We start from the raw sequence: 13,005 nt of genomic DNA on the forward strand, positions 1-13,005 counted from the left end.
GCTTCACCTACTTAACGGAAGGACTACGATTCATCAGACTCTTCCATAGGTGTCGCGGAGTTGATAGTTTGGAAGGGTATCAGGTCTAGGATTCGCTCCAAGCAAGCGATGCGACCAATAAAGTATATTTTATTAGGTAGTTGTTTAGTTAGTCTTCGAGTGCACGATGACTCGAAAAAGAAAAGATCTTGTTTGTCGGTTGTCACGGTAAAGATAGACACGTCTACCTTTATCAGGACACATGTTAGTGAACTCTGGTGATTCGTAGTTATTCTACCTAAGTTCGACCCCCATTAACAGAAGACAAAGATTAATCCCGTACGATATTAAACCTGTTCTAATGACCCTGCCACTTCTAGTTTTCCGATCTGTTTACTTCACATCCTTGCTCTCGCTTGAGTACTATGGCTCCAAGTTTCATAACTTTCCCTACCCAGTAATCTCTAGCTAATTGAATGTCGTTAAAATGTAAAAAAAGATCTTGTTTAGTTTTTTAAACCCTGGGCAGCCGGCTACCGAGAGTATCCTATGTTCCCTAAACAAAAGCAATTTGAACTCCACGCAGCAGACCGTGGGAGTATCTTATCTGCGTAATGGGCCGGATCACTATTTATTGAAACAGTATTTAGACGGAATTTGTTACTTCTTCTCTACGATATATTTATTGGCTTGAAAACTAGCGAGTGATAATACAGGCAAAGATAGCGCGAGATGTTATAAATCATGGAAAGTATTTCTTATTTTCCATATCGGATTGTTTTTGGAATACAAGTATACGAGCGATAATAACGAACACTGAAGGGAAATATAAAGGATTGTTAACCTGATGCACGGGCTTGTTAGCAATAACGGAGCTTGAAATTAGGTTCATAAAAACAGACGCTGCGAATTTTCAATACGTATTGACCCGTGATCATCGATACTAGTCAGATCAGTCGTATTGGGGCTAATTTCCGATCAACTATTCATTTTTACGGCAATGTTTTCTCGACTAGATCTGTTCGCACCCTCTCATTCTGCAACTATCGGCAGATGGCTGATAGCACCCAGCCGTCGCCGGTCTAAGGACCAAATCTCATTAATAGACTTAGACTCGCGTGGAGGCATGAGATAAGAAACTTGTGAGAATTTTGTTATCCCATCATTTGACGACCTTCTCAGTGCATGTGGGCATTTTTCATAAAAAAAAACTTTGTTATGGATCGACTCCTCTTGCAAAAAAATGCAATAGACGATAATGATGGAAGACACAAGTCTTCCTTCAATGTACGACTCCTGGTAAGCTCACGGTGTTTATTTATTCATACCGGTGCCGGTCATTACATAATGTGAACAGAGGAAGCACACAAAAGCAAAGTTAGTCCCACACTGATTGTGATTATATTCTTTATATATTACTGCGTATTCTGTATATGTGTATATATTACTCTCAACAACTGCAACGGGTAGAGAATGGTCGTTAGTAGAGATTGGGATTCGAATAAACTGTACTGGTATTTGCGTACGATTTAAGATGATCGAAGACTCTGGATACTGGGCCCCCAGGAGTACCATAATAAATGTTCACGTTTAAATAGAAATCTAGGAGATAGATCCAATAAATAAAAATCCGTTTAATCCACCTAGTGGTGCAATTGTGCCTTTCTCATTTATCCAAACTACGATTCCATGACTGGTTATGTTTAATAAATGGTGGAAATGTCTTTTAGATATTCAATGCGATTTACACATACGTACAATGCTACGAACTTGAGTTACTATGTGTCGACGCTGAAACACTTGAAACCAGCGGCGGATCCAGGAGGAGGGTTCGAGGGGGTATTGACCCCGCCAAAAAATTTCAATTTGTTAGGAAGTTTTAAATTAAAAAATCATTTCAAACCACTGGTTTTTCAGACCCACTAGGAAAATTTATTCTAGAGGAATTAGAAAATTTTATTCGCGTAGAGGGATACTTGATGAGGGAAGAGCGGTTTAGGGAAGGGTGGTGAGTGATGTGGCGGGGGGGGGGGGTGTGCCCCTCACCGTATCCCCCTTACTATGACCCTGTTAAAATACAGAAAACCTATGTAAGTCAAAAAAAAAAATTAAGTTGACGATGTTCAGAGTGATTGCATAACCTTTCTATAGGAGAAAGGCAAAAAGGAGATAGATCAAAAAAATGAAAAGATTTCCGTCTTTGTCGCCCGTTACAACATGGGAGCAGGAAACCAGTGGATCAATTCTTGGCTTTAGACATCACATGCTACGCGGCTACTTTGAAGATCAATAATAGTGACATCAACATTCTAGTGAATTCCACCTCCTCGTCGTACATAAGGATTAAACAATTTTTTTTAAATATTTTTGTATTGTAATTAAAATGTCTTATTCATTCTGATAAGTTCGATTTTTAAACTGAGGTATTGTATCTGTCGTGCACAAAATGATTTAATCCAACTTTTTCCTTAAGGAAAACTATAACGCTACAATGGCTCGATTTGGTTGTTTTTTCTGCAAGTAGAACTCCTGTGCTTACCAAATTTCGTGACTAGTCGTTTGCTTGTGAACTCAAGTAGTGTTCTCTTTTTGAATTCTGCGATTATCTGACGGACAGGTTGGTCTACCAAGATAAAGATGAGACAAAATAGAAACACAAATTTTCTTACTTACTAAAGTTAGGCATTGTGCTCTTCATGCACACAATGGTTAATCCAACTTTGTTGATGTTAGAAAAAAAACTCATGAAAAAAATTAACTAATACTGTACTGCTAATAACACTATTCTTATAAGTTATCCTGAATTCTGAGAAAATTTTGCGACGAACTTTTTGAAATGAATATCTCTTAGAATTGGCGAATTCTTGGATAGGTTAAGATCAATATGTTGTTTATGTTCAGAAGAGCAATCTAATTGTTTAATTGTGAATATGCGGCTTCTATGTCACTGTTAGGTGGATGCAATCAGTAATATCTTCGTAAATATAAAATAAATGAATAAAAAAAAGAATTCTATTCGAAAACAAACATTTCTTTTGTGTTTCGATTTAACATAAATTTCGATTTAACGTACATGATTGAATCGGAAAATGTATGTTAAATCGAGGTATACCTGTATATAGCAATTAAAAATCAATAAACAAAGAAGTGTTGCTGAACAAATATTTTTTTGTTCGAAGCAAGGGGTCACTCAATATACCGGTAACTGGCGGTAAATGACTTGAACCCTTTTTCTTCACAAAATTCTATTAAGTTTAAGGTCGTGTCGTTGGTACGACTAAGTCGACTTCTTTTGCTATTGGATAGAAATGCTTCCAGAAAAAATAGGCTTGTTGTGTTCAGTGCCTTGAAAAGTGAGTTTGAGAATCATTTTCGAAAAAGAAAGACAAACCACCAAAGAACGATACTTGCCAGATATTGACAACAAAAACTGGTTTTATCCGACGCACATATGGTTATCCTGTTCCTTGTTTGTTACACTGGAAAGCATTGATCGGAATGTAGCCGGATTGCAGGTCACGATGAGTAATAGTACAAGGCACAGCAATTTGGACCCCCAGGAACAAATTGTCATAAACTAACACCGTTACATTTTCTGTTTTGACGGATCTCTTGAAATATTAAGAAAGGTATTGAATTCTATAACATAGAAACCACACTGAAGTAAATTTATATATCTTCAGGCTCGTGCCAGTTTCATTAACTATATTAGTCTTGTTTCAAAGAGATCCTACACCCAGTACGAGAAACACACTGAATGTTTTGCAGAAAGTTGGACAAAAGCGAAACTTCCCAATAGTTCAAAGTTTCATATTTTAAGATTCCGTATGCCACAGCTCTGTGAAACTATGCAATCAGCAAAATTCAGTAAACAAGCTACCGAGTCTGTTCATTTGGACTTTTCTACGGCTTGGGAGGTTCCCGAATCATATGAAAAATTTTCAAACGCATTATCACATTTTGTTGCACTATATAATTCTTGAAATATATAAATATTTTGAAACGAATTGGCAAATTTTGAAGTTTTTTCTTATGTAACACACACTCAATCGTGTTTATAGATAATGATACTTTGGACTATGTAGGACCTCGATTGGACCCAATGTTTTGAATGATCCGTGATAGTTAGAACACGTATATAGTAAGATTCATAACTCATGATATTTGAACTTGAAAAAAAATTCTTCAGGATCCCTCGGTGGATTATTTCTGAATTGGTTTCAAATTGAAGGTAAAAGTTTCCTTAATCCAATAGTGAACAATTCAGCAATGCTTATTTTTTGCCATAATATTGTTCTATTATACACACCGTGTTTAGATCATGCGTAAAAAATACAACTGTACTTAAATGTATAGAAATATATTGTCATCATCTTGGTTATTTTACAAATTAGACTTCAATGACGTTGTTGACTATATTATTTGCAATTTGAAATATTTCAGCGGAACCCCTGGTATTGCAAGATTCGTTCAGTTCGCTTTTCGAGCGGAGAGCCGTTCCTTTTTGTGTAAAAACAAACGTGGTGCAAAGAAACGTCAGTGTGCTGTCAAGCACGTTCCGAGCCCAAGTAATTTCTGCTCCCTCTCCGACATTCAATTTACACTCATCCAGTCCATCCGCGAGCTTCCAGCTCAGCTACGGTGCTAGTGTTTTAGTTCAGTAGTTCGTAAAAATGGCTGTCACTGGGTTGACGTATTTGTCAACTACTCTCCTGTTGGCCGCGATCGTCAGCCCCAGTTTGCCGAGAGTAAACGGAAATACCCACCTGGTGCATCGGCGCTTCGAATACAAATATTCCTTTAAACCGCCCTACCTGGCGCAAAAGGATGGAACGGTTCCCTTCTGGGAGTACGGTGGCAGTAAGTATAGTCCAGTCTTGTTTTTTACTGTCCCTGTCTGCTGGACGTATGTTGGTATGGTGGAGCATGGAAGAAGCACGGGTTAAATGTAAGGAGAAAGGCGCGCGCGAGAGAGAAAAGCTAGAGTTACACGTCAGAAGGTTTTTCGTGTCTAGACGAAAAATTGCTTTCGTGTGCCGGATATTTGGGGATTTTTGTAAAATAATTACAATGGGGTTTGTCAGCAAAACATTCTCAAAAATGATACTGTTTGAGATGTTTATATTTTGCTTACCCTTTTCAAGTGCATTTGTGCCGAAACACATTGTTTATTAAAATGTTTAATTAGTACACGCGTCCAGTTTGCTCGTGTTGGTCCAAACCAGTTTGGATCAATGTTAGCTAAACTGTGATAACAATGCCTAGGTATAATTTGCTTTCTCAAATACTTTGCGTTACGGGCATGCTCTGTAAAAACTAATAAACGTTTGGCAAAGTTCACTTCTGAATCAATCATCACCAGACCAGTTACTGATATTTATTTTTACGAAAAAACTATCAATTTGAACAAGATACTTGGATTAATTTCATGCTAGTGGGCATACGCTAGTTATTCATTATTTTAATTTGGATGTTTTATTCCAGTATTCATCAGAAATCACTAACCTTGAATAAACGTAACAGGCTATCGTACCAATAATATTACTCAAGCTGTTTCGCGATAACAACCGAATCGGATCGGTTACCTTTAAAGTATCTTAACGTTTCAACTCAACCTTTACAGACGCAATTGCTAGTTCGGAGAACGTGCGAATAGCGCCCTCACTGCGCAGTCAAAAAGGTGCCATCTGGACAAAGCATAAGACCGCCTTCGACTGGTGGGAGGTGGACATTGTGTTCCGTGTATCCGGTCGGGGACGAATCGGTGCCGACGGGTTGGCCTTCTGGTACACGACGGAAAAAGGTGACTACACCGGCGATGTATTCGGTTCCTCCGATCAATGGGTCGGTCTGGGAATCTTTTTCGATTCCTTCGACAACGATAACAAGCACAACAACCCGTACATATCAGCTGTGCTCAATGATGGAACGAAGAAGTTTGATCATCAGAAGTGAGTAGAAGTTTTAAGTCTGCATTCACCTTTGACTATCGAAGGAGATTTTAACTAACGCTCATTTACACATAATTTCAGCGATGGCTCGACACAGTTGCTTTCCGGGTGCCTGCGAGACTTCCGAAACAAGCCATTCCCGACACGTGCCAAAATTGAGTACTACAACAATATTTTAACCGTTCTGTTCCACAACGGCATGACGAACAACGACCAGGATTACGAAATGTGTTTCCGAGCGGAGAATGTCGTGCTGCCGAAAACGGGCCACTTTGGTATATCATCTGCTACCGGAGGTTTGGCCGACGATCACGATGTTTTCCATTTTCTGACCACCTCGTTGCACATACCGGGACAGATCAAGGAAGAGGTACCTCAGGATCAAGATCAGGCCAAACTAACCCAGGAATACCAGGACTATCAAAAGAAACTGGAACTGCAGAAAGAGGAATACAGAAAAGATCATCCCGAAGAGCAGAAAGAGGATGTGGACAGCTGGTTCGAAGACTACAACGCTCGCGAGTTGCGTCAAATTTGGGAAGCACAAACTTCTACCCACGAACAGTTGAAAGCACTTAACACCAAGCTGGACGAGGTGATAGGTCGTCAGGAGCGAACCCTTGGATTGCTGTCTGTACAAGGAGGTGCACCACCACCACACATTCAACAGCAAGCACCACCGCAGCCAGGCGTTCCACAGATCGGATCCGGAGCGGCTATCCAGCGCCACGAGGTTGACGCGCTGCTGCAGAATCAGAATGTGGTGGTCCAAACGGTACGCGAGATTCGTTCTATCATTGGTGAGGTGCACGCGAGAGCCGATTCGATTCTGAATAATCAGGCGCGTGCCCCTACAGCACAAATTCAGGCCGGAGGATACGATATGCAGAGTTTGATACACGAAATGCGCGACGGAATGAATCAAGTGAAACAAGGAGTCGCAGGTGTTACCCAAAGGTATGGTTTTCTGTGAATGAACGCGTTGAGTCCAGATTGAAACTGTTTCTCTTGTTTTATTTATAGACTTCAGCAACCTAACGCACAATCGAACGTGCAATGCGCCACGCAGAACTGCGTCGGAATGACGGCTTTCCTGGTGACGATTGTCGTTCACTTAATGGTGATACTAGGCTACAATATGTACAGGTGAGTTATTTTTGATTTAATGCTATCGAAGATTCGATAAGCACTTGAGTATGATACGAGAAAGATTAGTGATCCAGCAGTATACAGATTAAGTATGACAAAAAAAAACAGAACACCGAAAAACTCAAGTCAATTAACATATTTCTGTAATTTCCATTTCCAGAGACAGTAAAGACGCTCAGGCGAAGAAATTCTACTAAAAAAGCGTATTGTGCTCGAGACAATTACTAGCAAACCCGAGAGGAGTAACGTTCGAGCGCTAGCTAACATCAATGAATGCAAATTATAGACTGTCCATCCAACCAACAAACCAACCGTACAGCATATTCAGTATGATTACGATCGATTAGTTTAGTTATACAAGAAAATTAAGTGATGATGAAAAAAAAGTATATAGCAGCGTAAATTTTGCGTCTGAAGCAGTAGTTCTATCGATTCAATAAATGGATTTAGGAAATCATGAAAATATCCAGCTAGCATCCGGGTAATGCAACGGCACGCAGAAAGCATTTATTACTTAACACACAGCAAACGCACTGAATCGGGTTGGTATGGAGTGATCGTTGGCGCGAGAGGATCCTCGTTAGTTTTCAAATTTTATGTTGTCCTTTCTGCTTATTAGTGAGTGAGATTGAATTTGATGTTTTAACTGTTCGGTGGATATAACACATTCTGTAGTAATTTTAGTGACAGTTTATGTTGGTTGCTGATGCTACCAATCACTGAAGCATCTCGAAGTTCGTTCTTCCCAATGGGTAGCCTAAATATTATGCGGTTGTTTTACAATAGTTTTTTTTTGATGAATGTCAGTGTAAATGTGTGTTATATTTGTGTATCGATTCACAAGAACGAGAATTATTTAAAAATAAACAAAGTTTATTGAATATTGTTGCACTGGTTTTACTCACGTATATTTCGTAAAGCCCTAGTCTACAAGTGCACCAATTCAAATACCCACCTAAACCTTTATCCTGCAAGTATGTACCTATCTATCGATTTGCGGAAAACCATGTTGCAGAATAATCGAAGTCCAGAAACAAAACGCTTTGCAGAAATCATAATCTTGAAGTAAGTAAATCCAGCAACAGTGTAATCGCCTTGTCAATCGGAAAATTATTTTGATATTGTATTATCAGTGCTATTGTTAGAATATGACCTTGCAGTGACTTGCTTGACTTGACTATTTACATCTCCATATACCAAGAATATAGGCATGGAAATGAACAGTTAAAGTCAGCACACTTTATTATGATTTTAACGCTATATTTTTGACAACGGCTTCCTCCAATCATATTTTTAAAATATTTGTGATCGTTAGATTTGTTTTGCAATTGATGTGCATTTCAGATCAAAGGAACAGAAATTCTGACATCATAATATTACACCCTACAATGCGCTTTGGCCATGAATTGACAAACTATCCCCGAAAATGCAATAATAATTTTTCAAAAGGGCTTAAGAGATTTTTGCTATTGTTATTATTTATCAGTGTGTAATCAGGCTGTCTCAAACTATTTCTGCATCCTATGTGCAATAACTGTACACCTATGACCGCGCACCCGGCTTCCCATGAGCGTTATAGCATCAAAGTTGTACGCAGAGTTAAAAATAATCGAAGCTCTTTGTTGACGGCATATAAAACAACAATCATCATCGCTTACATTGTGCCAGGGCCTACTTTGATGCGTTTGATTCGTTGCTGCACGGTCGCTTCGTGTAATAATCGGAGCCGAATGAAAATCTGCATGGATGAATGGGCGGTTTGTGCGTTTGACATTTTCAGCTGCGTCACTGAATATTGAAAATGAATGCGGCTGAATATGATCAATTTTCATTCAATGAATTTGAATATTTTTAACTCTAGTTGTACGGATAAAGAAGACGAAAATTATGTTTTCAAACCGAAATGAGAAGATCAGAGCGCAATTCCGAAAGCACTCGTATTGAGAGCTAGCTCTTGAGTCGATTTAGATTGCTTTATTTTTTCCCTCTCTTTTCTCTCTGATTTAAGATTATCTCTCTCATTTTATTCCATGACAAGCAAAAATTCAACGAAAGACTGTCACATACTGAAGACATAAAATCGAAACATTATTGACCTTTAGATTTAACCAGTCACAACATTTTAGTCGCTCTTCGTGATTGCCTATTGATGTCTGTTCGCTGTATCGTCACGTCATTTTCAAATTTACATGGACATTAAATGGAAACCATAGAAAACGACTAGTCAATGCTGCTGCTGGTTGCAACATTGAGCGTATCGTCTAAACTGAGCCTAAGAGCAAAAATTGAAAGTAAACATTATCTATCAATTCTTTGAGTGATTGACTAATGTGTGATTTAGCAGCAATTGGTATCCGATTGAAAGCGAAACCCAAAATCATGACCTCTAGTTCTGTGCAGGTTTATGATTAGCAATTTGGGGGGGGGAGGGGTTTAGCGCGAAAAAAAAACACTTTTTTGCGATTTTTTTGAGAACTTTGCTTGAAGAGAATAGATCAAGACGTTCGTGCATTATAGTGTATCATTTCAATAACATTCTGTAATTTTCCTTTGTAAAAATATCGACAAACGACTCAGTGACGAAGTTTTTTGTAGAACGTCTTTGAAAAAAACATGATTTACGGTTTTACCTGTCATTCAAAAACTACTTAACCAATTTCTTTCAAACTTTGCATACATATTTTATGTAAAAAATACCTAACCCCTACTTTAAGTTTTTGAGACAATTTTTCAATTAAAAACTCATAAAAAATCGAAATTTTTCGTGAAAAATGGAAATTTTTATTCAACATGAATAAAAACCCCCTTAATTGAAATTGTATATCGATAACTCGACGTAGGGGTTAAGTATTTTTTTTACATAAAATGTGAATGAAAAGTTTGAAAGAAATCGGTTAAGTAGTTTTTGAATGGTTACACCGCAAATAATGTTTTTCCAGAGACTTACTACAAAAAACTTCGTCACTGAGTCGTTTGTAGATATTTTATCATAGGAAAATTACAGAATGTTATTAATGATACACTATAATGTACTGCGCCTTGAGGGAGGGAAGGGGGAGGGTTCATTTGTATCTCGCTATTAGGGACCGTCCATAGATGACGTAGCATTTTTTGAGCGATTTTAAAAATCCCCCTTCCCCATCGTAGCATTTCGTCACAAACCTCTAAGTACCCCCTGGTAATTACGTAGCTTGACGGTAACTCTCCCCCCCCCCCTTGTCACGGTAAAATTTAAAAAAATAAAAAACGATGTTAGTTTTTCCCCTTTAAAAAAGCTACGTAGCATGCACATGACCCCCTACCCCCTGTCATCACACATCATCACAAAATATAAAACTCCCCCCTCCCCCGTATAATGCTACATCATTTATGGATGATCCCTTATATGTTTCCCTGCTGCCTTTATATTCACAAATATCTTTCTTCCTTGCTTCTTGCTCTTACGAGTGTGAACTTCCTCAATGATGGTACTGGCTGTAGATTTTGAGGTACTTGACGCAGCTTTTGCCGGTGTCAATATTACCAGAGCAGATAACAGAAATTTTGCAATTGTTTATATTCAGCGGTTTCTAAATAGGGTAGACCGTACCCAAGTAACATTTATGGTTTTATAGCATACTACAAGTGCAATCTAAGTTTTAAGAGTGGCTTGAAAAGCGCCATAAAACCAGGATTGTTACTAGGGTAATGTGCCGTTTTTTTCACAAATCTAGCACGCATTAATTTGGCCTTGATATGTACAAAGAATTCCCTGTGTAACGGTACTATCGCATTATGTTTTGTACTGCAGGGACAGGTAGGAGGAAATGGATCGGCCCAGTAGTAGTTCCTACACGTGCCCTTCGGAAGGGATTCCATGAATCTGCAAGTAATCGGTGTCCGATCTTTTAGCGGAACGTTGATTTTCTCATCGTCCATATATAGGAGGATCTTAACCATGTGTTGCTCGAAATGAATGGATTTGTCTTGGCTAACTTGATGAGCGCTATTAGCACTGAATGCCTGGCATGGTAGAACTCGATAAAGTCGGCTTCCGAAAGTCTAACCTTCATTTACACCTTCAGGAAATGTTCCACATTATCAATGCTCGGCCCTATATGAGTTTTCAATCATTTTATAATCACCATATTTGGCCGGAGCTCCACTTCTTGCTTTTGCTACTCACTCATCTCGACAGATTACTACAGCAAGAATCATAGTAAGAGTCTTTTTCATTCTTCAGACAAGACACACAAGAGGAATTCCACGAAGAGCCGTCCAATTTTGTAAAAAATCGTGACCGACCATCTTCGATTTTGATGAAACTTTTTACGTTGAGCCTATGTGGGAAATTAAGTATTATTAAGTGATTATTCAAGAGATAATCAAATCATTTTGTCTCAAGGGCAACTTTTTAAAAGGGCGTACGTGTTTTTGTGTGCACTACTTTCTAAAAAATATTGTTCAAGAACCATAATTTGTACAGCAAAACTATTCGAGAATGCGTTGCAGGGCATTCATAAATCTTTTTAAAAAAAATATACACTGAAAAAAAATGTGCCGATTTTCAAAAAAATTATAATTTATATTAAAAATTGAAATTAAAAAAAAAACTATTTTTTCAATTTTTTTATTTTTTGCCAGCGAAAACATAAAGAAAAAGAAACATTTTAAGTCTAATTTCATGATGGAGAAGTTATCAATAAAAAAGGTTTTCTAACAATAACTTTGTACATGTTTTTCAATTCTGTACTATTTTACAGACAAAAATATATTTTTTTATCGATTGTGATTCTAAATGTCATTTCAAATAAAAATGCTCTTTACAGAAATCTTCGAAAATGTAGCCGTTTTCAAGATATTTTAAAGTTTGTTTCGACAAAAAGTAATAATTCGTTAAATTACGCCCTTTTCATAAGTTATTCGTGTTTCTCCATCAACAATCGTACGATTTTCATAATAGTCATAATACATTCTACAACTTTCCTCTTTACATCATGACGGTATAACGAACCATTAAAAAACTACAGGAAAATAATAAAAAAAAATTATTCGACTGCATAGAAATTGAATTCTCTAAAAATGTTGTTTTCAGCGCCAAGCTGATAATATTCCGATAATAGTTCAATTTGTACGTTATTTAAGTCGCACATTTGAGAATTACTCTTTATTCTGGAGAAACCATAGGAGGACATAGATTTTACCTGCCAATGTTTTCTGAAGCAAAATAGTTGATACCTGTATGAACCATGTATTAAAACTTACCTATATTTTACATTGAAATAGGTTAACACATTAAAGAGACTTAGTCAGTACGGTGTTTTGGTGTCAACAAGAGCAAATTATTATGGATATCAATAAAGTAAGGTGTTGTAAGCCATTTCCTAGTAAGCGGTGTTCATCGAAGCTTCGCAAAGTAAGGCAAAAAATTATTGAAATTTTAAAATCCACAGAGTGTAAAATTCAATTGGATGAGTCTGTTTTTATATGTGATACTTGCAGGTTGCAGGCATGCAATTCTGGCAATATAAAATATCTGCAGTTACCGAGCATCTACACTACAGAACCACAATCATCACCTTCAGGATATGATCCAGTAGACATACCATCGGTTACATCAATCTTCTCAGCATCTACTCAGGAAAGCGATGTGCAGGATTATTCCAGAATACATAACATTGAAATATTCAATAAAGGAGTCCTGGGAATCAACGTTTCACCAATTGCAATAAACAAGATTCAACAAGTCAATTATTCCAATAGTAAATATTCGAATATTTCACATGGAATACGAAAACATTTATTCGGGTTTAATGTAGAAAATGATGAGATGGAGTTATTAAAAACGAAAGCTGCTGACCTTGATGACATAATTTCTCAACTGAAAGAGAGATTTGCAGATTCAGGATGTTCAAGAAACGATCAAGTGAGGTTATTGTCTATTTTA

General features: G+C 37.6%; 1 protein-coding gene across 1 annotated transcript; it reads left to right on the forward strand.

Annotated features, from left to right (window-relative positions):
- Nucleotides 1-4,565: 4,565 nt before the first annotated feature.
- Nucleotides 4,566-7,965, forward strand: LOC131690679 (protein ERGIC-53). The gene is made up of 5 exons (XM_058976604.1): nucleotides 4,566-4,839; nucleotides 5,603-5,930; nucleotides 6,012-6,887; nucleotides 6,954-7,076; nucleotides 7,240-7,965. The coding sequence occupies exons 1-5, from the start codon at nucleotides 4,653-4,655 to the stop codon at nucleotides 7,274-7,276; spliced, it is 1,551 nt and encodes a 516-aa protein (XP_058832587.1). The 5' UTR covers nucleotides 4,566-4,652; the 3' UTR covers nucleotides 7,277-7,965.
- The last annotated feature ends 5,040 nt before the right edge of the window (nucleotides 7,966-13,005 follow it).

The sequence above is a fragment of the Topomyia yanbarensis genome, chromosome 3, assembly GCF_030247195.1.
Source record: "Topomyia yanbarensis strain Yona2022 chromosome 3, ASM3024719v1, whole genome shotgun sequence".
In the NCBI taxonomy this organism is placed as follows: Eukaryota; Metazoa; Arthropoda; class Insecta; order Diptera; family Culicidae; genus Topomyia; species Topomyia yanbarensis.